This window comes from Embiotoca jacksoni, unplaced genomic scaffold (genome assembly GCF_022577435.1).
Source record: "Embiotoca jacksoni isolate LCO1_2020_lvr unplaced genomic scaffold, fEmbJac1.0.p SCAF_28, whole genome shotgun sequence".
NCBI classification, from domain to species: Eukaryota; Metazoa; Chordata; class Actinopteri; family Embiotocidae; genus Embiotoca; species Embiotoca jacksoni.
The window spans coordinates 5,645,495-5,670,104 of record NW_027185379.1 but is presented as its reverse complement, the minus strand read 5'-3'; the positions used below and the strand labels follow the sequence as shown (position 1 = coordinate 5,670,104).

Genomic DNA, 24,610 nt, shown 5'->3' with positions numbered 1-24,610 from the left:
TATGAAACCTCAAATGTCAATAACGTGTAGGCTGAAAGTGGGAAGGTAAATGTCCTGGACTCGACCCAGATGAGTCAGTGACCCTCTGGTTGCGTCCTGATTGGCTGGCATGTTTTAACATTCTGGGGTCGTTGTGAGCCTTACGTGACTCAGCCTGAGCAGCTTTTCCCTCCGTCCTCACAGGCTGCATCGCACACACAGAAGACCCCGCCGCTGCAGACCTGATGAGATCGTTCTGCTTACTAGCAATCCAACATTTCCCCCATTAAATCCTACATGGAGAGGATTAGCAAACAGTCTCCAGCCATCTTCAAAAAGCTAAATCAATCGCGTTTGATTGCTTTCTATTTTGGTTTTCGCCTTCGCTCTCGTAATGAGCCCACCTTTCACTTGTCCACCTGTTTGCTGTTGAAAATTTTGTCATGCAGCAAAACATCCACGCAATTATGATCTTCCACCAGATTTCCAGAGAGTAGTATTTATGTGCGATTCACCGAGTACAACTTATTGCCCAAACAGTTCACGTACCGGAGGGATGAGCGTGATAACAAAGACCGGGTGAATCCATGTTCTCTATTTCCGTAAATAGACTCCAGTCCCATTTAGACATGTTACATTTATTTCGACAAAAATCAGAAAGTGCACTTTTCATTGGCCACAACGCTGCGGTCCGCTGCACCTCAGAGACCGCACGTTTCCATGCTGGTGCAGAAAGTAAAGTGTTATCTTTCTTGGCCTTAATTTCCCTTCCTGATATATTACTTTTCATTTAAAGGCAAACTGTTACAGATACTGTATGTTACATAAATATGACAAACCTGACATTTGCATTGGGTGAATAGCTGACATAATATTATGAAGCACCAAATAGATCCGACACCGATACCTCTGTTAAATGAAGGCATTACTAATACTGTATATTCCCATATGGCTACTAGTGAGTCATTTTAACTGTACATTATCTGGTTTTCCAGGCACTTTACACTAAAAAGGTTTCTAAATGATGATAATTACGTCCATTCACATGTTGAAGAGCTTGTTTTTTTCTCAACTTGAGAAGTTAGTTTTATGACTGTAGAAACAGTAATGAAACTCATCAAAACAGACTGGGGAAAACATAAAGTAGAGGAAATAGTAAGCACAAAAAAAAAAAATCACCACTTCCCTCCCCTGGGTTTTTATGAGAGGATCCTATTTGCACATGACCTCAAGGACATTTCATAGTCAGGGCCAACGCAGAGCAAGGTTCACAAGGAAACATCGCAAAGTAGAAGCAGGCAGCCATCGGAGAAGCCATCCTGATGGGAGCATTAATGTCTTGGAAATGGAGATTTAATAAGCCCTCTTGGCGATTGGAAATATCCACGGGGGATGTGTAGGAGGAACGAGCGCAGACAGAAGCCGAGGTTACCCTCCTCACAGCCGTGCTCCGGCCTAATCAGGAGCGTAACAAGAGGCGAAACACAAGAGGAGCACCGCTACAAACTATGTGGAAAAACTGTGAATTGATGGGATCCTATCTTCACATCTGTGGTGGTGTAAGACCAGTGGAGCATGTGATTTGGAATGGGAACGCTGGTTGCTTGAAGTGAGTTGACATGTCAGTCGTAGTCCCTCCAGCAGCACCCCGACCCAGCTAAATTCACCCGCTGTGCTCAGTTTGCCTCACAAAGTGTCTGGCACTAGTACAAACAGGCTATTTATAGTCCAGCAGAGACAGGTAGGCAGGCAGTGCCATAAAGCTGCAAATATTGATAAAGAGCAGGGGCAAGACATAGTGACGTGTTCCAGACAAACCTAGATGAGGGCCGACGTGCAACATCTGGGTCATCGTATGAATCCGTAACACACTTATCACCAATCTGAAAACGCTGCTTGACAGGACTGGAGGACAGAATTTCTTTACTGCTGATGTCTATTGGGCTTTTTTGTGCTGTTTATGAGAAGTACATTCTGTTATATATCCAAATTAGGAAGCATTTAATTATCCAAATGTTGTTTTTACACTAACTGTGTAGATAATGATGTATATTATGTAGATTTAAAAACAGTTTTGTGCCAAATTTGCTCAAATTTAAATCCCATACAAGTCATGGAAGGTCCATTATTTCTTTAAATAAATTTAAAAAAAATTCACTTTTCCTATTTGAAAAAAGATTTTCTTACAGTATTGCAGGTGGTCAGACATTCTGTATGTTTGTACTTTTTCCAGTATCAGGATTTCAGGATTATGACCCTCTTTGGAGATTAAGTTGAAATCTGGGTCGGATTTCAGTCGGGTTAGTTTTCGAGGTTGGCAAAGTCATGTAGACACTAAAGGGATTCATGCTCCATGCTGTTTATGTGTTTTACCTGCATAAGAAAATGAACCTTGCAAATAAAACTTCAGTATATGTCATTTTATATCGAAGAGCCAGGGAGCATTTTTTTTTTGTGCACAACTTTGCAATATATTTTGCATACCCGCAATATGTTTTTCCTTCTGTCACAATAAATGTTTCGTTTTCTAGCCATACTTTTGCGTTACCTCTCAATACTTTCCTAATTTCATTCCCTCTGAGCCATATGTCCATTTCCACTCAGCTGCTCTGGTCCACATGAACAGTTGATGTGCTGGAAACAGACATATGGCTCCGAAGGAACAGAAGAAGAAAATTATTGGTAGTTATCGCAAAACATTGCAAGAGAACCTAAAAAATAGCAAGGGAGCACAAAACATAACACGAGGGAGCGCAAAGTATACTGCAATGGAAGGCAAAAGAATAATCTCCATATTGGTAAAATACATGAGTAAGAAAAACATAGTAATGTGTATTGTTAGTGATCCAGGAAGTGCCTGAAAAATGTATGCAACAAAACCTTCAGCCAAAATCAGTCCTGATCATTTAAAACAATCTAATCAATCTGAGATATTGTATGGATATATACTTTAAAATCTTAAAAAATAGGTCATTAGCAAAATAATTTCATATAAAATATATATAATGATATCGGTATGTAGGTTATGTTCATGCATCCTGCTCCACCTGGAGAAGAAGCTGTTCTGGCCGGTGCTCGAGGTGTCTCCATCATACGAGTCACTCTGCTTGCGGCTGAGCGGCGGGCCGCCCTGGCCTTCGCACGGAGCGGATATATCGATGTTGCTTTTACTCAGCCGCTTGCTGGAACTCAGACCCGAGCCGGACTCCCCCAGCAGGCCCGAGTTATCCTGAGAGGAAGGAGGGAGAATGTGCAGCTTACTTTTAAAACCTTCACTGCCCGACAGTGGGTGCACCAGGGAAATTACGCATAATATGACAGGAGGCGTTTTTTCCACAGGTGGACGGTGGGAGGAGAAAAACTGTCTCTGTGGAATCTGTCTGATGTGAGTGGATCTGAATGGCACACCAGAGTAAGGGGGAGGAAACAGACAGAGTGAGGATCATACAACGCTTAGAAGGGGGAAAAGTACATTAAATAACAAGCTGCTTCAGGATGACAGTTCAGCACAAATAATGGCGAATATGTTTACACGCATATCACAGACACCACCTCTGACAATAAGGAACTTCCACTGGGATTTAATGCTAATTACAGCAGTTATATATGAGTCTTTAGAAAAACTAACTTCTGTCAGGGACACTAGTTTATATATATATATATATCTATATATAGATATATATATAGATATATCTTTATAAACTAGTGTCCCTGACATAAGTTAGTTTTTCTAATATATATATATATATATATATATATATGTATATATATATATATATATATATATATTTATATTAAAAGAAGCAATGTTGAGAGGTGATGTACTTAAAAACTGTCAAAAAAAACAAAAACGTAGCTGAGGTGAATTTTGTGTTTAAGAGCATGTGTTTGTTTACCAAGGCAGTGCCAAGGATGTTACTACTGATGTGCACGCTGGCAGTAATTAACTGCAGTGATGAAGATACGGTATAACGCAGGCATGTAATGTTGATGATTTGCACTGATCTCTTACTCATTTATCACCAGAAAGTTGTCCTTTCGCAGCTGTTGAGAGTCTTGCAAACCCCATCCAGCCTTGTGCCTCATCATCATCACCATCAGCCTCATCCTCATCATGTTCTCACTGTAACACTGAGCTCCTACCTTCAAGCTCTCAGTGCTGTTGTTCCTGCTGCTGCTGTCGGGGCTGCCGGGCCTCTGGTGGCTGCTGAAGCACAACGCGTCGAAGCACAGCACACCTCCCACACAATCGCCCATCAGGCATACCTGCTTGGAAAATATATCATTTAGATACCCTGTGAAAGTGTTTTAAAAGATGTTAAAAATGAGGAAACAACGTGGAACAGGAGGGCATGATGCTGACTGTGTCACTATTCCATCCAACATACAAACAGGATATAGTACGTACTATAGACTAACATGTTCTTCTTCAAAGTTAGTAAACAAGGAGTTAGTGTTTTTTTTCCCATTTTGTGCAAACAGGCATTGATGCAATACGTTTTCTGATGGACATCAATCCGTCAACAACCTTAACACTACTGCAAAAAGCCAAGAGGAATCCAGAGAACTAATGTATAATTAAAAAAAACGTTTGATTCCTACTGGAGCCGTTTCACCTTTATTTTACAAATTATATTCATGTTTTGCAGCAGTGAGCAGATCCTCCGATAACTTTGTACATTTCCATTGTGGGACAATGTTGTTCATTAACAGAACGCTCTAAAAAAAAGCAGACCAATTTGGGGCCTGTGGGCCAATTCTGGCCCACACCTTCTTGGTTTTGGCCCACCGTTTCAGAAGATCGTGCTTATTATCTTTATTCTTAAGTGTTGTAAATTCTAGCTGTCATGACTACACAGCTAATTACCGAAAGACTAACCTATAGAGTAAACACTAAGAGAGAAGGAGTGGCAGGAATGGAACTGGATCATTTTCACAGACACTAAAGTAGGAGGAAGAAGTATGAAAGTTCAGCTCGGTAAAAGAGTCCGTTGGAGAAAACTGTGTCGAATCAGTGTCATGTTTTACCTCGCCTGAGCATGAAAAGAACATGCATGCATGACCAGGGTTAAAGACGCAGGTCATGTGTCAGTATCAGTAAAAGGACTGATAAAATGCAATGCTGTGTTCCAAATGACATACTTCTCGTAGTGCACTAACAAATAGTGCTCTTACATGTGAGGACTCTTACTTGTGCAATACATGAATCTTGACAGGGTAGTGTTGTCTCAAACTGCCGTTCTGCACTTACAGGAAACATCTGCAGCATGTGAATGGATCACCCGCCACCATATCTGCAGCTTCAATTATTTTACCCAGAAATGAACGTGTTTTTGTGCCCTCTGTTACTACTGCTACTTCATGAAAAAGAAAGACCTTTGTTCAGTGACGTAGATTGTGGATTTATTTTTCTTTTACGCACATACTGTAATGTATTTATGTACAAGTGATTATTATTATTATTAATGACTTCCTAATCAAGATGGCATAATCCAGTGGCTCTCAAAAATGTTCCATCAAGGCCTGAGAAACGTGAGGGTTTCAATTTTTTAAACAGGCCCTACAGCAGCTGAAAAACAGCAGGCGATGATGAGTATTTGTAGGATGGTACTATTACACTTATTGACCAAATTTGTAAAACATATTTAGAATAGTTCACGTAATTTAAGCACAGCAAAGTTGACTTGTTTTTCAGTGCACTGACCTAATTCCTTAATAAACTCCATTGTGATCTATGTAATGCCATCATTACCTCATTATAGAATACAGGGTACTACCAAGAGCCTCGTAGTTGTTATGTATAAAGGGGGGGGGGGATGTGGTCCAGTGAAACAATAGGGATCTGAGCTCCCACAGTTTCCACAGATTACACAGCCCACTCAAAAGCAATCTCTATCTTATCCTTCAAATAAAGGGCCTGAAGCCCAATATTCAGTGACAGAATAAAGTTTGGGAGTTCTCTCATCTCAACCTCACGGTTACAAACAGAAGAAGGCACAACAGACCTGACCCGTGAATCCCTGGCCATCCTCTGACTGCAGGAAGCTGCGGTAGACCTGGTTGGCCCGGTCGATGACTGTGGCCACGGCATCCAGGTAGCGTGGGGAGACGATGGCGAGGAGGGGGAGGGCAGCCAGAGGCAGGTGGTCCACGCTGCTGGACACGCAGCTTTCATCGTAGCTGTATGGGTTCAGACTGGAGGGGGTGGTGATGGGTAGAAAGGAAGGTAGCAGGTAGAAAGAGATGAATGGATGAAGGGGAAGAGGAGATGAAGAAACAGAAAATTGAATCATAATTTGATGTCTTATGGAATCTTCTGTTTGGTATTTCTAGACCGTTTTGTAAAACGCCAGTCATCATTTTCTAATGCACAGTGATGTCACAATAAATTCATTCAGATTGAGTTCATGTCTAAAAAAATACCCTCCAAGAAACATGAGTTTCTCTTGTGTAACGCTACCTCTTGACTATCCGTCATCTTTCAACATCTCTTCTTGACGCACTGAGTTGAGGCTTTCCCACAAAGCTATAGTGTGAATATGTGTGTATTAGAGATTGTGGGTGTGTGTACAGAGAGAAAATATGGAGTAAAGTGAGTAATAAACACGGTTTTGCTGACTATGACAGATGTGAGTGGTCTGAGCTTCATCAAATAATAAATAAAAGGAAATAAATGCATACAGAAAAAACATGCACATGCTGTCGAATGTAAGCTGTTGTGATACAAAATGTGTGTGTTGAGTATCAATTCGTTCAAATAAAAGATGCTGATTCAGCTGGTTTTGGTGGAGCTCAGCTATGGGAGTAAATGTTTGTAAACATGAGAAGCTCGCGGGCACTTTCATTTTGTCAAAGTAGCTCTCAGGAAAAAAGGTTATAGACCCCTGAGTTAAAGTAGGGAGAAGAAGAATGCTATCCCACAAATAAAACACAAGAAAACAAGTCAAACAACTCGCCTTTGCTTCTCAGTCATGACATTAATGGGCGTGTGTGTGCGTTGCTTGTGTGCGTCATAGGGACGGCGCACACACAGATGAAGCGCAACACGTCACCTGACAGCATGGGGAAATAGTAAAAGATGGCACTGCCCTGCACCTTCTCCTTGAGAAGCCACCTTGTCACCATCTATCAAAGGCTCTTATTACAGGAAGAAGCAGCGTCGCCACACCAAGGCTGAAATATGTCAGCAACCATGGACACCTCAGCACACAGAGGGGCACAACCTCTGAGCAGGAATGAGGGCTGCCTGTTTTCATGTACTCTAGCACTGATACATAAAATCACGTATAAAACGGTTTGGGAAGTAGAAAATCCCAGATTATAAGATCAGTAATAATTTGATCTCTGTTGAATTTATACAATACAGAAATATATTTGTGGCAACTTCTTTAAAGGATAAGGCTGGTGTAATAGTTTTCTTATAGGTAGTTATAGCAATCCATGCAGATAGGTTATTGATGTCTGGACACACCGAATCAAATCCACTCACTGGTAAATAACAGTGAGCACAGTATCCTAAAGATCTGATTTGAGAAAAGTGGATTTGCCTGTTTGAATAAAGCCAGAGACTTCTCAGGCAGCTAGCAGTGACTGACCAAAGGCCGTATTCACAAACATTTTTGCTCCCAGCTTAGTTGAAAAATTCCTAGCCAGGAGTCTTATATGATATAGAAAACTTCTCAGACATATTGGCTTGCGATCCAGTATCCGTATTATTTCGTATGCTAGAATAAGATTTAGTATGTCCCAATACATATTTTAAAAAAATAAATGAAAAAAAAAATTAAAAAAAATTCCCCTCGGGGATTAATAAAGTAAATACCTACCTACCATATGTTAATGGTGGATGTCAAAACCACCAGGATGTCCTACTATATTCTATCGTATTTTGCTTTACGCAGGCCGGCATGCTACTCTGGCTGTTCTGACTCACAATCCTCTGCGTGACGGAGGACACGTCACATCGACTGAGCCGCTGAGACTGTTGGTGGCGCTAATGCTCCGCCCACAAAAGGAAGAAGTAGAATAAGAAGAAGAAGATGCAATAAAAGGAAGCGTACTCATTCCAAATCGCATCCGTTTTCTTTTTACTTCACACGTCGCGCTATGGAACCGCGACTGTTCATTTATCACTATTACTACCGTCGGCCTGTATAATAGGGTTATGTTTAAAGTGTGTACAACAGTGCACACATGAAGGACCCTGCATTTATGTTATTATTGTACCATTCTTCCACACCGTGTTTAATTCTACGTGTGGAAAAGACAATTATTTTGAATTAATTCCAGAAACTCTGAAACACTCTCCACTGAGCACACAACGATTAAATCTATATTAATCTTCTAATATGATCTAAGTGAGCAAATGTGTTTATTTCTCCAAACATGGGAGATGTTCTTGTTCTGTTTATTGAACTGTCATGATTAATTTGTAAGTCCAACAATGCCATAGAAGCCTTGTGTGTCTCTGGGAGTTCAATATCTTTGTTTAATTAGAGCCAGACACTTGGCAGCCACTGTCCAAAAAAATGAAAATGAGGTGTATCGTATATGCAAGAACAAATCTCCACAACCGGGGCAATGTAAAGTTCCTTCTCTGACTGTGATTATTCCATTATGCATTTGTCGGATTAGGCCATTTACTTGATTGCCTAAACTGACTGCATGACTGTGTAAATTTCTCATTACATTCTCATTTTTAGAGCCAAGGCACTTTTAATCATTCCATTAAACTATGAAAACTTCTGAAAAAATTCTCTAAATCCTTTATCCTTTTTTCCTAATTACAGACATGGTCAATTTCTGTAGCAATGACTAAAATACCATGCTGCAGAAATTTAGGAAACCTATTGGGAAGAAACGAGCAAACGAGTTTTAGCATGAGCAAAAATGTCTTTACGTTTGCTTATAAAAGCCTTAAAAAAATGCACAAAACATGAAAGTGGTCTGTAGTTTAAACTGCCAAGATGAAATGGATTCTGCGAGCAATAACACCAGCAATACTTGACATGAGAGTTTCATGGTGCCTTTGATTGCTGCCGAGACGACCCCCTATTGCACCCCTTCGGAGAATTCAGGAAAGTCAAGTTCAAAGAACGTTGCCAAAAGGTGGTGAAAAAAAATATCTCATTAGATCTCATTAGAGCCATGAGGTGTCACAAAAACAAAGTCAGCAGAATCACCTTTGAGAGGCATGGAGAGGAATTATAAGCAAGAAGCAGAGAATATTGAGGTCAGAAAATCCCTTCCCTGTTCATAGAGTCTGGACGAATGGTGAATAGTGAGCTCGACTCTGTTCCTACATGTCGATGTGATAAAGTAGCACCACTCCAAAGTACTTACAGCTTTAACTGTTACTGTGAACACCACCTTCTATTTCCAACTTCTATTTATATGCACACAGCTGCGGTAAATGAATACAACATATGCCTTTTAGGATTCTGGTTTTTGCATGTGAATATGAAAACATTTCAAGTACAAAATGAAACCATTAACACGACACTTTCCTGCCTTTCAGAGACACTGCTCTGTGACATGTAGCTGTTGACCAGAGAAACCTCACTCTTCAAAATATCTGCAAATAGAGAACTAAAAACAGAACACCCACAAGCCTGTCTGAGTTGGGCTGAAAAAAAAGTCCTTACTGCAGTTTTTAAGCTGTGTGCAGGATTATATCAAAACTGGGCCCGGTGGTTGCATGCCTCCATCTCTGTCTGTCCAGACTCATGCAACATTTGTTGTCAGGACTTTGAGGGGATCCTTGTATGTCTTCACATATTTGACCGTTAAAGCTGACTGACAGTAGAAGATACTACACACACATCTTCGACCCGACAGCACAGAATATCTGTTCAGTCACCACAGTTTCAAAGTGGACACCAAAGACCAAAGTCGGGATCTGACCAAACGTGAAGTATGGTCACAATCGCCCCTTCTGTTCCGGAGTTATGGTGTTGAATAATGGCCAGAAAAGCGTTTTTGCAGAACATTAGGATGTCGCAGTGAAGTTGAACTTTTAACTTTTGGATATAACATTTTATCACTTCATAATTTTTATCCTTTTAGACATTTGTGAAACGTTGTTGTAATTTGCATATGCATTATTGAGTTATGGCCACAAACAAGGTTTTATGAGGTCACATCACAACCACCAAAATATAATTTCCGATTATTTGAATAATTGTTATAGTATAATAAGTCGACTATAAAACTATCGTTCTTCCTTATTTCCTGTTTTTACCAGCGCCTGGTTGTAATATGTTACATCCATCAGAAAGTGGTGGTAATGTGTTTAAAAGCTGCCTGCCTTTAAACAACATAAGGAGAAGAAGAACAGATGTTCTCAGTGTCCAGAGCTTTCAGGTAAAACTGTGTGGCATTGAGATTAAATGTCACAGTCCGAACAGCAGAAACATGCAAAGACAACTACAGCCGTCAGGAAATTCTGTGTGGAACTCCTTCAAAAGGTGAGAGGCAGTCGAACTTTGCAGGGAGAGGTAGCGCACAAGTCTTCCACAGCTAAGCACAGTCATTAGCGTGAAGCACCGAGCAGACGGCCGATCCACTGATCAATAATCAATGGCCATACGAAGTGAGTTTGGTGTTGGACACAAACAACAACCCTCGTCTCAAAGAAAAAACTAAAGACAAGCTTATCAGCTCTGTCCAAGGAGAAGTTCCCTTCTCTTTATGTGTGAATTGTGTGTGTGTGTGTGTGTGTGTGTGTGTGTGTGTGTGTGTGTGTGTACAGCTACACAGTAAGAAAATATTCAGTCATCAATTCTGTGTCATTGGAAGCGTATTTCACTCAGTTATTTGCAAAACAAAAGTGTCACTCTTCCTGTGTGAAGTCTTCAGGCACGCACAGACAAACCAACGTCTTGCTCGAAGAGGGAGACATGCTGTGCAGCAGAAGACCATCATTTCACCTCATAATTTAAACACCAACGATGGTTTGTTTATCAGCTGCTTCGTTATTGAGCTTTGGACCTGACAAATGAGAAATCCCAACATCCTAGCTAAGTGCCACTGTGGGTTTGATCTGAGCTTTGTCGCCGCCGCGGCTTGATCTTAGTAGAGTCTCGTTAACAGCTGCTGGTCGTACACACTCTCAGAAAAACACACACACACACAAAACACAAAAAATGCTACAATTAATATTCCAAACACAAGTCTACCTCTGACTTCAGGGTTCACAAGTCACAGGACAGGAACAGAGGTTTAACACCTGCTGCACTGCTCAACAAATGCCAGGTGAGACACTCATTATTTGTGTTGCATAATAACTTGATTATGCAAGCACTTGTTAGTATTATTACCACGGAGCAGCCACTGTTTCACATTCAACAGAGCACACAAAATGGTTTGTTTGTGTGTGTGCGTGCCAAACTGTCCTTTGGTTTATTTGCTGAGGGTGTTTGAAGGTACAACCTCTGTGAGGGCTGCAGGTTGTTCTCTGCACTCCATCAATGGTCCTCAATAATTTAAAGCAATCATTAACATCTTTGTCGATACAAACACGTGATTTAACAACACTGTTCCATCAAACCATCCAGATCCCAGATTTAATGGATATCATGAATCTTTAAAATACAAAACTATAATTTACCCTGTAATGCTCCGTAAAGTAGTGGTAGCAAATAATTTTGACAAAGCAAAACTGACCCAGGTGGTGCTCGGTGATCTGGACATTACAGCGCAGTGTCGCCATAGGTTCAGATTCTTAGTAAAGACCACATGTTTTTTTTTTTTTTTTTAAATCTAAATGACAAACTTGACATCCATCAAGCAGCACAAAGATGGCAGATAAAAGTTGCCACTTTTTGCTCTGCCAAAGAGACACATCAGAGAGTCCCTGAATGGCAGAAGAGCGTGCTTCCCATCACTGTGATGAGTCTACCCCCATTATATCGAGATATTAGTCATCTGCTAATGAGAGGCAGTATTAACCTCATTCATACATTTGTGCTCAACACTTTGTAGGTGAACAGGCTGAAATATGTTACTTAGATATAATTAGATATTTGTTATAGCAAGACATTTCTTGTGTGGCAGGTTTTCTGAAATGTCATGCTTGTATATGCAAATAAGGGAATTATGTAATTAGATATGCACTAATTTGCATACATTTCCACAACAGAAATCGGATAGCCTGGTTTGAAATTGTTTCATTTTGTTGACATATTTTAAGGTTTTTACGAAGGGGATTTTGGATTTTTTTTTTTTTTTTCCACTCCATAAAACAGACATGTTTTTATGAATAGCGTTACATAAATCAGACTATGAATGATATGGGAACAAACCCGTCTGTAAAAACAAATAAAAGTGGAAAGTGTGGTGTGTATAAGTGAGGATGAGCAGAGATTTCTGGTTCAGCGAAATGAAAAAAAACAAAAACTTTTCGTCAAAATTTTGAGCTTTTTTGTTACTCTGACCTGAAATGTCCACCTAATTTGCACTTACAAGTAAAAAACCTACAAGTTTTATTCACAGCTATATCTTGAATGTTTTTACCAAGGGGTTTGTTCATTATCAGTCAGCACGATTTTTATAATATTTCATATATGCTAACATTTTGTAAGAAGAAATCTACAATTCCAAATACAAACAGTAGTAAAATAAACACCTAAGTCTATACTCAGTACTTTTTTTTCCACTAGTCCGCCTACTGATACTGTAACCTGAGTGCAACACAGGCCTGTCAATCAAACAGACACGCCCCCAAAAACACAGCCTTTTTTAAGCTTATTTTCTAATTCATGACGGGATTATTTTCACATGGACCTCCAGAAAACTAATAAGAAGAATTGACTTTAGTTAACAACACCCAAATAACTAATTGAAAAAATTTGCTGACTTTGTATTTTATGAGAGAAGTTGAATGGGAGTCTATGCAGCCAGAGACGTTTTGGAGCCAAACTCTAGTGGCACTCGGTGGTATTGCAGTGTTAGGCACTTCTGCATCGGCCTCATTTTTCAGACCCTAAACCTATGTCCACTTTTCTATACAGTCTATGGTTATGCAGGCATAAAAGGCAAAAATCAAAAAATGTACCAAAGCATTAAAAAAAAAAAAAAAAAATCAACATTTTTGCCTGCAGTGTCTTGGCTAAAATGCATATAACGTGACAGAAAAACATTTTCAGCTACGTTATGGCTGTCAGGGCATTTCTGATCATCTGAAGTATGGATTATCCTTTATCTTTTTATACTGAGAGTGCTTATTTGTTTACCACTTTGCCCGTGAGAGACACTGTCACTGTCATTGAGTCATTTGATGACAGCTTAGGCGGGATAATTATGATACTGTTTGCTACCAGGAGATGTAAAATAAAAAAAAGTCCTCCTCTAGGAGTCATGATAATGCGATGATGAACAGTAGAGGACTGTTTATGCATTTAACATGAACAGTAATGGCTCTCTGCCAATTAGGAAGATGGGGAAATAATAGTGGCCTGTCCCTCACCACAAATGACCAGAATAATGAGCCTCCATCTCCCTGAAGTGAGGTCACCTACCATGGAGATAGACAAGTGAACTTTCTCCCCCTCATCCTGCTACACTTTTCTCAACAGAAAACTAATCATGTAAAATGACGCAGACTGCTGGAACAGGAATACATTCTATTTTCCTGTCCTGCTGCTCATGTGAAGTTTATAATGGCTGAAATGTTTATTTCTCTTCAAGCTGTGACAGGGGCGGTGTGTTGCTGTAACGAGTGTGATCATGTGTTGTGTTGTTTTAAATCACCACAATCCAGGAATCCCAATTGAGTTGATTTTTATTCTGGGGAAGGACAGATAATACTGTCTCTGGAACGTGTATCCTCACAAACGCATCGCACTAGGAATTAAAAAAACACTCGTGCTACTACACAGTTTAGCAGTTAGGATAGATTATTTTAAAAAAAAGTTCAATTTGATCGCTCTTTAGTCACGTCACTTCAGTCTTCCCTTCTATAGAGTGGTGCCATAATGAAGCTCTTCTATCGGGATCTTTTTTTTAGGACATGACAGAGGGGGAAAAATGACAGATAAGAGTTTTTCACATCATTATTGGTGCAATTAACTACACAGCAACTCTTCGCATAACATTATTATTTAAACTGATTAGTTTAAAGCAGCAGTTTGGAGAAAAGTCTCAACTTCCTCCGATTCTCTTGCTGTTTTTGCAGTATGGGGGATTGTTTTCCCCCAGAAAGGGGCGTGGTGATGAGAGCCCGCCCTGGATGACCAAATGGCGGTCTGATCGTTATGGCAGCCTATAACGTCTCTTAAAGTGACAGAACACTATTTTATAATACACATAGATCCACCTATTAATACAGTGGCAAGTGGAAGCATTATTAACCCTGTTACATTTGGAAGCCTTTTCCCTGTTGCTGCTGATTGGACGTGCTCTGGTGCAACAATAAAATTCAGCACTCTTTTCCAACATGTCTGTGTGTGGGATGTAGTTGTGCGAGCGTGTTTATTGATGTGTTTCTTTTTTTTTACACCCAGCTCAAAGTCGTCACTGCCTGGTACGTTCATTAGCAGACAGAGTTAATAATGAGAGCTCAGAGCCCCTCGGGGGCACACGGGAACTACAACAACGCGAGCTAAAAACCATGTTCTGCCTCTACGGGGTAGTCCAACATGGTTTATTTATTTGAAAGTTCGCCATTCAGGCGCTAAGAGGTTTTGCCACCTCTACGCCATGGTGTGATTTTTCAGCCAAGCTGTTACAAAGAATAGCAGCAAATTACCCACACAGCTTTTCCATGAGGCTGCTTATTCCTCAGATGTTTATGTTGGCCTGCAAATAAATGAGTCTCTGCACACCCACAAGTCCAACACTTCCACGTGAATTAACACTGGTAACTGACAAAAGTGGAGTTAAATGCGCGTTGTGTTTGCTGATGTGTGGGCATGCATGAATGCCTACTGATTGTACATATTGAGAGAGTAATTTCAGGACCTGGAGCCATCTGAGCTTAAGTATGTTTTGTTTAATTTAATTTAAGAGCACAAACACATAATCACGTAACAATCACACAGGCTATTTCCCTATAACTGCAGCCAAAGATACAGAAAGTAAAGAAATTAGGGCTAGACCGACGTATTTCAGAATATATTGCAGATGTACTCGGATCAGCCTCAACATTAAAAGTTAAGCATTTAGTATGATACAGCAGCCCAGCAGTCAATCCTCCCTTCAAAAACATTATAATGTTCTGTTGTTATTCAAATAAGATTCAAATGGTTTTGTCATTTGTGGTGTGGTTGAACTGCACTGATTTATACTGACAGATGTTCCTTATATTTTGCCAACCCAATGTATTTTAGATGGGAGGGACAGCATATTCAACAGCATCAAAAATGACAATCTCCAAAATCTCCATTGAATTAAATCCACATCTCTCTTTGTCAGACTGAATATTGACTGAACATTGTAATCATTATGGAGGATTTACTGCATTGCTGGACATGTTGAACTGTACTTAATGCTTCACCTGTCAGTGGTTTAAATGTTATGGTGTATATGTTGGCTGACAAGTAGCAAGAACGTGAAGATGGGGGCAGTTTAAAAACAGTGTTATTATTACACAGTTTGATCCTTCCTTAAAAAAATCCCTCATACATGAACATGAGACCTAAAGCAGCGTCAAACAAAATAAACAGGAAAACTAAATCAAATCGAAGATTCAAACATTTTACAGTTTTCCTGTGGCTTTATTTTATAGGAAAATCTTAATCAAGCCAAAGCTTCATTTAAATATTGAAGTAAAAAACATGACTTCATTCATTTGCTAATACAGCAGTTTTTGTCCTTCGTGACCTGTTATTTTAATATCCATGCTCTCTTTGAAGGCAAAATTGTATGCATGCCTGAATGTTAAATGTGTATGCGTTAACACGTGACTGTCCACATGCTTCCAGGAGTAGACAATCCAGACATGTAGCAGTAACTCAGTTCTGCTCAACTCCAATAGGAGAGTGTTACTTTTAATATTTTATCTCTGGATGTGGCGAGAGCCAAGCGGACGTCAAGCTGCTGAGCAGCAACACCACTCAAATCTCTTTACACTCGTCTTGCTTGACTTCTGCAAACATCAATCACAAAACCAGACAGAAGTCTTGTCTTGACTGCCAAACACATTCTCAGCCAAACTGATTACTTACAATTCAGACGAAAAAACCTCTGGCGTTTATTTGGAGAGCAGTGAAAACTATGTGACACTGTCTAAGATTAAAACGGGTAACCACTGGGACATGTGGTATTTCATGTGAAATTAAATCATTAGTTATGGGTAAGCAGCCTTCTGCAGGAACGGCAGTCCAGGCTAAAAAAAAAAAAAAAAAGAGAAGACAGACGTGTTTTACTTCTTGTATTTCAAAAATGCATTCTAGCCAAGGATGCCATTACATGACAGAAATAATAACAAGGAACAAGACCTGTCAGCTTTAATGAAGCTAAAACTGTCCAATTCATCCTGAGGGAATACTCATCTGCTGACTGCTACCATCACATCCACAATTCATTTTGGATTTAAAACTCATACCACAAATGAAACCTGAATACAAAGTAACTGCAGGCAATTAGCCAAACAGATCATTTCACATTTTCTTTGCAGAGACCTGGGTATCAGTGGAAAATGTAAAATGTCACTTAGGGCATTAATGTTTCCACTCGCCACCTCTAGCACGGGGAGAATTAACAATTAAAAACAACAGCCTTTAAAAAGGTTAGCAGTACAATATTCCATAAGGCCACATGCTTGTGAGGGCTTAGACATGTGGTCAGCATACCAAATAACATTCTGTTTAGGGGTCTTTGGCCAATGTACTTTCTTAATTAACCTCCACCCCCGTAGAAGACCAGACATTTTTGTACTTCTCTTCTAATTCTCTTAGGCCTGCACTCATCCTGGACACATTCTTCAAGTGCTACTTTAAAAAGTAAAGCTCATTCATTGCTCCTTTATAGTAATGAATAATAGTGACAATTTAAGATTTATTTTTTTTCATCACAGAAGCAGGACAATTTCCTTTCTTTAAATGTGCCTAACTTGTGAATCTTGGGTGGATTGAATCACCATCTGACGTCAAAAGAGCCGCTGCACCTACAAAACATCTCAACTTCACTGACTCATTCATCAGCTGGCTCCTAACATCACAAACTCTCGACCCTGCACCAAGACTCTTAACTCCTGTGTGTAACTGCAAGATTAGGTCATCTGAAGTGTTACTGAAAGTTTCCATCTTTCCTTCTTCACACAGGAAGGTGTACCTTTACTGTTACAATGTGTCACTCATAGTCCGTCCAGGTGTTCATCCATCTTCAGATGCAGTAGCAGCATCTACCCGGATGTTAATTGGGAAAAGGCTGACAGGTGGAACCACTTTAATGATCTAATGGTGACAAATTAAAGAAAATAACCATCGTGCATCTTATTCCCATAAATTATTTCTTCCAGTTACTCCTTTCACCGAACAAGATATCGGTATGCTACTGGTGTCTGCTTCAGTTTTTTGAGAAAGAAATGATGAGGGAGCCAAGGATAATGCAATCATATTCTGCCCTTTTACTACGGGACGAGAAGAGGACCTGAACAAGTGGCCTTAAACAGCAGAAATAGACTAAGTCAGTTTAACATTTGTGAAAATATTACAGAGTACAGAGACTGCTCGGGTTAGACTGGTGGCTTTAAGAAAATGGTTAAACATAAAATGAAGCAGAATAGCTCCTCACTAAAATGACGACAGATCCACCTGTCCTCTTATTTCCCCAGTTTTTACAGACACCTGAAGGTGGCGCTAATGCACCTTAAGGCTGTTTGCAAACCGCGAATTAAAAAGCAAAAGTAGGAGAATGTTACTAGGCTCCACTAAAACATGGCTGTGTCTCAATTCATGTACTTCCATTATATAGAACACTACATGTACATGTACATGTAGTACACTACATGTTGGTACACTTACATGTCTCGTGCCTGCATTTTGACAGTGTAGTGTTGTCTCAACTCACACAGTGCCGATCAGCATTTCCGGAAGATTACCGTAACATTTCAACGTTTCACCCGCCATCATGTCTCCTGGTTAATTTACCTAGAAGTTAATGTGCTTTCCTGCCCTCTGTTTCACACACATAATAAACATATCGATGGCTTCTATACAATAACAGTATGGAAGCCAAATAATGTCGTTAAAGCACACCCTCTGCATTCATATTGTTGTGCAATCTGCTCTCAAAATATAAAACTTTCTGTTACTCAGCGGCACAGCTGATATGATCCAAACCCAACAGGCTAACAGTTCTCCAGAGCATTGTAAAATCTAAAAGTCCAAATTCATTGAAGAAATATAGATGTAATCAACTCAAAAATTCACTACATGTTTATATCTAACGACATATTCTGTTTCAGTGATGGCGGAGTGATATTTTCTAGTGATGAGCACGATGTGCTGTCATGTTGATTTGAGCCCGTTCCAAATGTAGAGTTGACCAATCAGAGTTAACAAAGTACCTAACTATACTACTGTACATTATCCAGTGCCACCTCTTCAAATTGTTCTCCCATCCTCCTCTTGCTCTGTAACTTTTTAACTCAGACTAAGCTCATTATCACAGCTGTCCTAAGCCTCTTGTTCAGGTTGTCATCCCATTTCGCATTTCAGGTGTGACAAGCTGCATTCCCAAGTCATACATGTCCCTCCAAAAAGCCTCTGCAACATTGGTAACTGAAAGATTCTGGTTCAGTGAACTCCAGGAAGTGGATCAAGTGTCTTTTGATGCATGATAAGGAGTCTCTAGAACAGTTTTAATGCTCATTGACAAATTATTCAGTTCTCTGGAATCATACTGGAGGGATGAATATTATTATTTTAAAAGCATCCTCTCTTTTGATGTTTAGATAATGTTTGTTTTTGATGTTTAGATAATCTATCTATCTGTTTAGATAATCTATCTCACATGCTGGCACAAAATGATTCACAGGTTTTCAATTTGGTGGAGATGTGGTGACACTGAAGGCCAAAATAAATGACTCATCCTTTTTTATGCTTATGAAACCGTTCAGTGAGCACTTGTGCCCTTCTTCAGTTTTTTAGTCATGTCTTTTTTTTTTTTTTTCAAAATCCTCGGTAAGTATAAATTAAACTGTATTAAACCAGCTCCATGTTTTAACCAGTTATGAGACATTTGAAATGTGAAGTGTGAATGCGGTCAGTGCAACTCTGTGTTTGGGCAGCTGCACTTACCTGGACACTAAGGAGAAGGCATCGGCGCACACGGCGGGACAAGGCACCAGCTTGATCATCACGTGTTCGACAGTGGCCTGGAAGTGCACCCGCGTCACCTTCTCCAGCACCGAGGTTACGGTGGCCACATCGCCGGCCTTCGTGCTGGGGTCCCCGCCGGCCGTGTCCAGGATGTTTCCCCCGTGCACCACAAGCAGCAGGACATGGGTTTTACATTTCCTCTGCAAAAAGAGGGTTCAGGCGGGGTGGAAAAAAAAAAAAGAGACACTTTAAAGGAGAGACCCAGAGAATAGAGGCAGCCCTTTGTGATTGCAGCATGGTCACACAAATAAGCAGGCGCGTCTACGTGTCCTTGGCTGCTGGTGAATATGCGGAGCAGCTGTTGATAATGATCTTACCTCGATGTCCTCCAGTTCTTCAATGCTGCTCTGAGGGGCACAGCGTGGACCTCCCAGCTGATAGAGGCCCTCTGCATTAGATGAGTGTATCAAAGAAGTGTCAGGAAGAAAAAAAAAAGGAAGCATAAAGGGAGAGAAAAGGGGGGGGAGAAAGGATTACTGCTGGAGCCACTTTATCCAGACACATCGATTACAGATGCATAAATGGACATTGATTAGTGACGATGGTCAATATTAATAATGCCTCTCCATCTTGCTGTATTCCTGCACCTAACTGGGTGAGAGCTGTTTGTACTCTTAGGTTCAAATGGAATAATCGAGGGATTCAGGAGTCAATACTGAAGCTGAACAGCAGGAGACTGCTTGTTTTTCTGCCGCAGCGTCTACAGCCATCACAGGTAATTACATTTGAGCTCCTCTGATGTCAGAAAAAAATAAGACTTTTTTTTTTTTCTAAAGACAAAAGGTAAAGTGACGGGGGCATTTCTTTTTTTATCCCAATGGTTACGACTGGAAGCATCTCTCTCTCTCTCTGTGTGTTGCAGTGTTTCATGGGAAACTGGCCAAACTCATTACCCTCTCCAGAAGCCTCTGCATGCTGTGTCATCTTATTCCTGAGCTCTCTCTCTCTCTCCTGTCTCTCTTTCTATTTTCTCTCTCCAGGCTCAAGGCACGGCTCTTTGCTTAGCTCATTGTTTATTTGGCATCCTCATCTGGGACCGACAGCAACGGGAGGCTCTCACAGACTCTTGCACTCTCGGCTCCCTCCCGAATCCATTCCCAGACCACAGCCTGCCACAGACTGACTGCTTGTATACAACAGATCAGCACACACAAGGGGCTCAGCACATAGCACTATTTCGGTCACAATGTAACAGGAAATCAATGGAGGAAGGTTTTATTTTTTCTGGAAGAGAGAGGCGGGGGAGAAAAGTTAATTCAAAAACATTGTAAAGTATTCTAGTGTGACAAAACTCAGCTTTGTTTGAAATTGAGTTTTTGTGGAAGCCACCGATGGACATATTTAACAGATACAGTGCATCCAGAAAGTATTCACAGCGCTTCACTTTTTACACATTTTGTTATGTTACAGCCTTATTCCAAAATGGATTCAATTCATTTGTTCCTCAAAATTCTACACACAATACCCCATAATGATAATGTGAAAAAAGTTTTTTTGAAATTTTTGCAAATCTATTAAAAATTAAAAATCACATGTACATAAGTATTCACAGCCTTTGCCATTACACTCAAAATTTAGCTCAGGTGCATCCTGTTTCCACTGATCATCCTTCAGATGTTTCTACAACTTGATTGGAGTCCACCTGTGGTAAATTCAGTTGATTGGACATGATTTGGAAAGGCACACACCGTCTATATAAGGTCCCACAGTTGACAGTGCATGTCAGAGCACAAACCAAGCCATGAAGTCCAAGGAATTGTCTGTAGACCTCCGAGACAGGATTGTATCGAGGCACAGATCTGGGAAGGGTACAGAAAAATGTCTGCAGCATTGAAGGTCCCAATGAGCACAGTGGCCTCCATCATCTGTAAATGGAAGAAGTTTGGAACCACCAGGACTCTTTCTAGAGTCGGCCACCCGGCCAAACTGAGCGATCGGGGGAGAAGGGCCTTAGTCAGGGAGGTGACCAAGAACCAGATGGTCACTCTGACAGAGCTCCAACGTTGCTCTGTGAAGAGAGGAGAACCTTCCAGAAGGACAACCATCTCTGCAGCTCTCCACCAAGCAGGCCTGTATGGTAGAGTGGCCAGACGGAAGCCACTCCTCAGTAAAAGGCACATGACAGCCCACCTGGAGTTTACCAAAAGGCACCTGAAGGACTCTCAGACCATGAGAAACTAAATTCTCTGGTCTGATGAAACAAAGATTGAACTCTTTGGCCTGAAGGCCAAGCACCATGTCTGGAGGAAACCAGGCACCGCTCATCACCTGGCCAATACCATCTCTACGGTGAAGCATGGTGGTGGCAGCATCATGCTGTGGGGATGTTTTTCGGTGGCAGGAACTGCATCATACTCAAAAAGACTTGAGGCTGTAACTGCTGCCAAAGGTGCTTCAACAAAGTATTGAGCAAAGGCTGTGAATACTTATGTACGTGTTATATTTTCGTTCTTTATTTTTAATAGATTTGCAAAAAATTTAAACAAACTTTTTGCACTTTGTCATTATAGGGTATTATGTGTAGAATTTTGAGAAAAAAAATTAATTTAATCCATTTTGGAATAAGGCTGTAACATAACAAAATGTGGCAAAAGTGAAGCGCTGTGAATACTTTCCGGATGCACTGTATATGATATTTAACTAAGGAACAAGTGTTTCTGCTTGTTTGCGGACTATCCTCCTCAAAAAACTTTGGATCTTTTATCCAAGCAGCTTATCACAACCCACAGTTCTATTTTAAAGCAACCTTTAGCAGTCTTCTAAATAATCCCAATCTGGTGTACTGAGGAAGTGACTCAGTTCAAGTGATGTCTCATGATGCGAGTTTTGTTTCTGCATCTACATCCATTGTTTGAACCGAGTGTTGAGCTACTGGTCGCTCGCGAGCGCCAGGTTGGAGATTCCTGTGGCTGATTGGGTGAATGTGATTCATGTGGTTCAGAGAGGAAAACGTTGCAGCTACATCCAATGTAGTTACAATTTTTGAAGTAACAAAAAGCATAAAGTTGATGATTGAGTCATATTTGGTTAAATAAGCACAGTAAAACAAAGCGAGATTATTCACCAGATAAGACAATAACAAATGTAACGTGAATAATGTAAAAAAGCCCTCCATCTTAGACAGCATTGTACGAGAAAATGTGATGACTGCCAATCTGCAGCAAACAGCTGTATTCAGCAGATTGTAGAAAAGACAGCCAGAGGAAACCGCAGCACTTCTCTGTTCACATCATTTGTGAAAGCAGCACACACGCTGAGCTGCTCCCGAATTCAATGTTAAGGGAGATATTTGTCTGATATTGGAGCAAACAGACAAAATCATATTTCTATTGGCAAAGCTTATGTGGAATGAACTGCCTCTGCTTTAAGACGAGGCCATTTTTCTTTCTTCTGCAGCACATTTTGCTGCGGCAGGGGGATTCCAACACTCTGTCTGTGTGTTTGTTTTCATTTCTCGTGTTTCCCCTCTCAGAGGTCTGAGTTCTGTCAGTCAATATGTGCTTTATGAAGCTTCGTGGCATTTAGCAGCTTTCTGCCAGCAATCATTCTCTTCCGACAAAATAGCCCAACTTAGAGGGCACCCTGTGATAAGCCGACAATTCCGTTGCCCAACAGCACCGTGGTCATTTCCAGTGGCTTAAAGCCCAGTCAGGCACAAGCTCACAGCAGGCGGGCACAGTGCGTCGGTGTGTCTGTTGTCACACTGGATCCTCAGCTACTTCATAACTTATCGACGCGAAAGAGGAAGAGAAAATTGACCCCAGATGTGAAGATGAAAGTGCTCTGCGGAGAAGTCTACAAGAGCTGGATGTGGAAGGATAAAATATTGATGTATTGATCCCTGTTGAGATCCCTCCTGTGTGAAATTCTGTCAGAGCAACAATGATTTAAAATATCACAGTCCCTAAAAAGGCGATGTTTCTTTTCTGTCCCGAGCAAGCAGTTTTAGTTTTTCCATTTACCTCTCCCTGAATCTTATTCCTCTGAGGTCTCGACCACTTACATCACACTTACACATTTACCACCTTCGGCTAAGGGGATGGGAGAAAGAGCAGAGCAGCAGGGTGAGAGTAAGGCAAAAGACTGCATTCGTCATCAGGGAGCCCGGCTTTCAGACTACACAGTCATATTTTCCCAGGGACAATAAAAATGGCAAAAATATCCTCAAAGTTTCCTGCCTGCTGGAGTGTGAATGAGCTCATTAGACCGCAACAGTATTGTGGTAAATTATCTGCGTTTCTGGGAAGACACGCTCAGAAAACAGCAGCGTCGTGTTCTTGCAAATTAGTTTTACCTTTTAAGTCTTCAGCTCTATTCAAGACGTGACGTTACAGTTGCAAGCGACAAGATGAAATATGTGATATAGAACAAAGCCTCTGATTACATTTATGCAAATGATTAACGAGCAGGTACACAGGTGGGGGGCAACAATCAAAATGAAGTGTCAGTCAGTATAAAAGAATCAGTGGTAATCACAGCGAACAGGCTCTTGGTATTACTGCAAAAAGTGTCTTAAATTGAAATTAGCAACTGTGGTTAAAAAGTGGAGCACCTCTTGTCCTATGAGCCTTCAGTTAACACGGTGACTCGGAGCACATTTTTCTGTTGTTTGGTTTTATTCAAACTTACAGATTTTATTTTTGGACGAAAGAGGCAGTACGAACTAATGGCTCTCTGATATATCCCACCTCAGCCGTGGCTCAGATTGCCCTCTAATCATAAGGTGAAGAAACTGAACTCAATTGCTCCTGACAGCAGGCAAATGCACCGCATGGCAGCTCTGCCGCCACTGGTCTGTGAGTATGACTGTGTGTGTGTGTGAATGGGAAACAATGTAAAATGGTCTGAGACCGCTCAGGTGATGAAGAGCCATATAAGTACAGAGCAAACCGTGTACTTGACAGGTGCCATTGTAATGAGAAACTCAATGTGATGCTCTTCTGCTGTCAGTGAGGGTGGTGTTGTGGCTGATCGGTGTAGATTTCATCTTCCGAATGAAGCTGCAGTTTTAACAAGGACAAAAAAAATAGATCACATCACTCCAGTTCCTCCGTAACCTCCACTGACTATGAAGATAGCCAAAACAAGCGATTTTCCTCCTGGTGTATAACCCTCCTAATGCTTCTCTGAAATGCTCTCTATGTACACCCCTCATGTAATACACCCTTCAGTCCACTAGAGGATACCGTGTCAGTTGCTGCATTCAAATTGAACCCGTGAGCTCGTAGTTACGACAAAGGAAGTCGTGTGCTCCATATGCTTGGCGTTCAAGTGGTCGTAAAAACACTGTTTCTAGGCAACGTCAACGT

At 40.8% G+C, this 24,610-nt stretch overlaps 1 protein-coding gene across 5 annotated transcripts in view; it reads right to left on the bottom strand.

The window, feature by feature from the left end:
- Window positions 1-24,610, bottom strand: part of pitpnm3 (PITPNM family member 3) — an 87,272-nt gene that overhangs the window by 22,666 nt on the left and 39,996 nt on the right. For all 5 annotated transcript variants that reach the window (XM_069161370.1, XM_069161371.1, XM_069161367.1 and 2 more), the window contains 5 exons: window positions 19,619-19,689; window positions 19,221-19,441; window positions 5,985-6,174; window positions 4,123-4,245; window positions 3,027-3,208 (listed from right to left, as the gene is read on the bottom strand). In XM_069161370.1, the coding sequence (XP_069017471.1) occupies window positions 3,027-3,208; window positions 4,123-4,245; window positions 5,985-6,174; window positions 19,221-19,441; window positions 19,619-19,689 (787 nt within the window). The remainder of the gene's footprint in view (window positions 1-3,026; window positions 3,209-4,122; window positions 4,246-5,984; window positions 6,175-19,220; window positions 19,442-19,618; window positions 19,690-24,610) is intronic.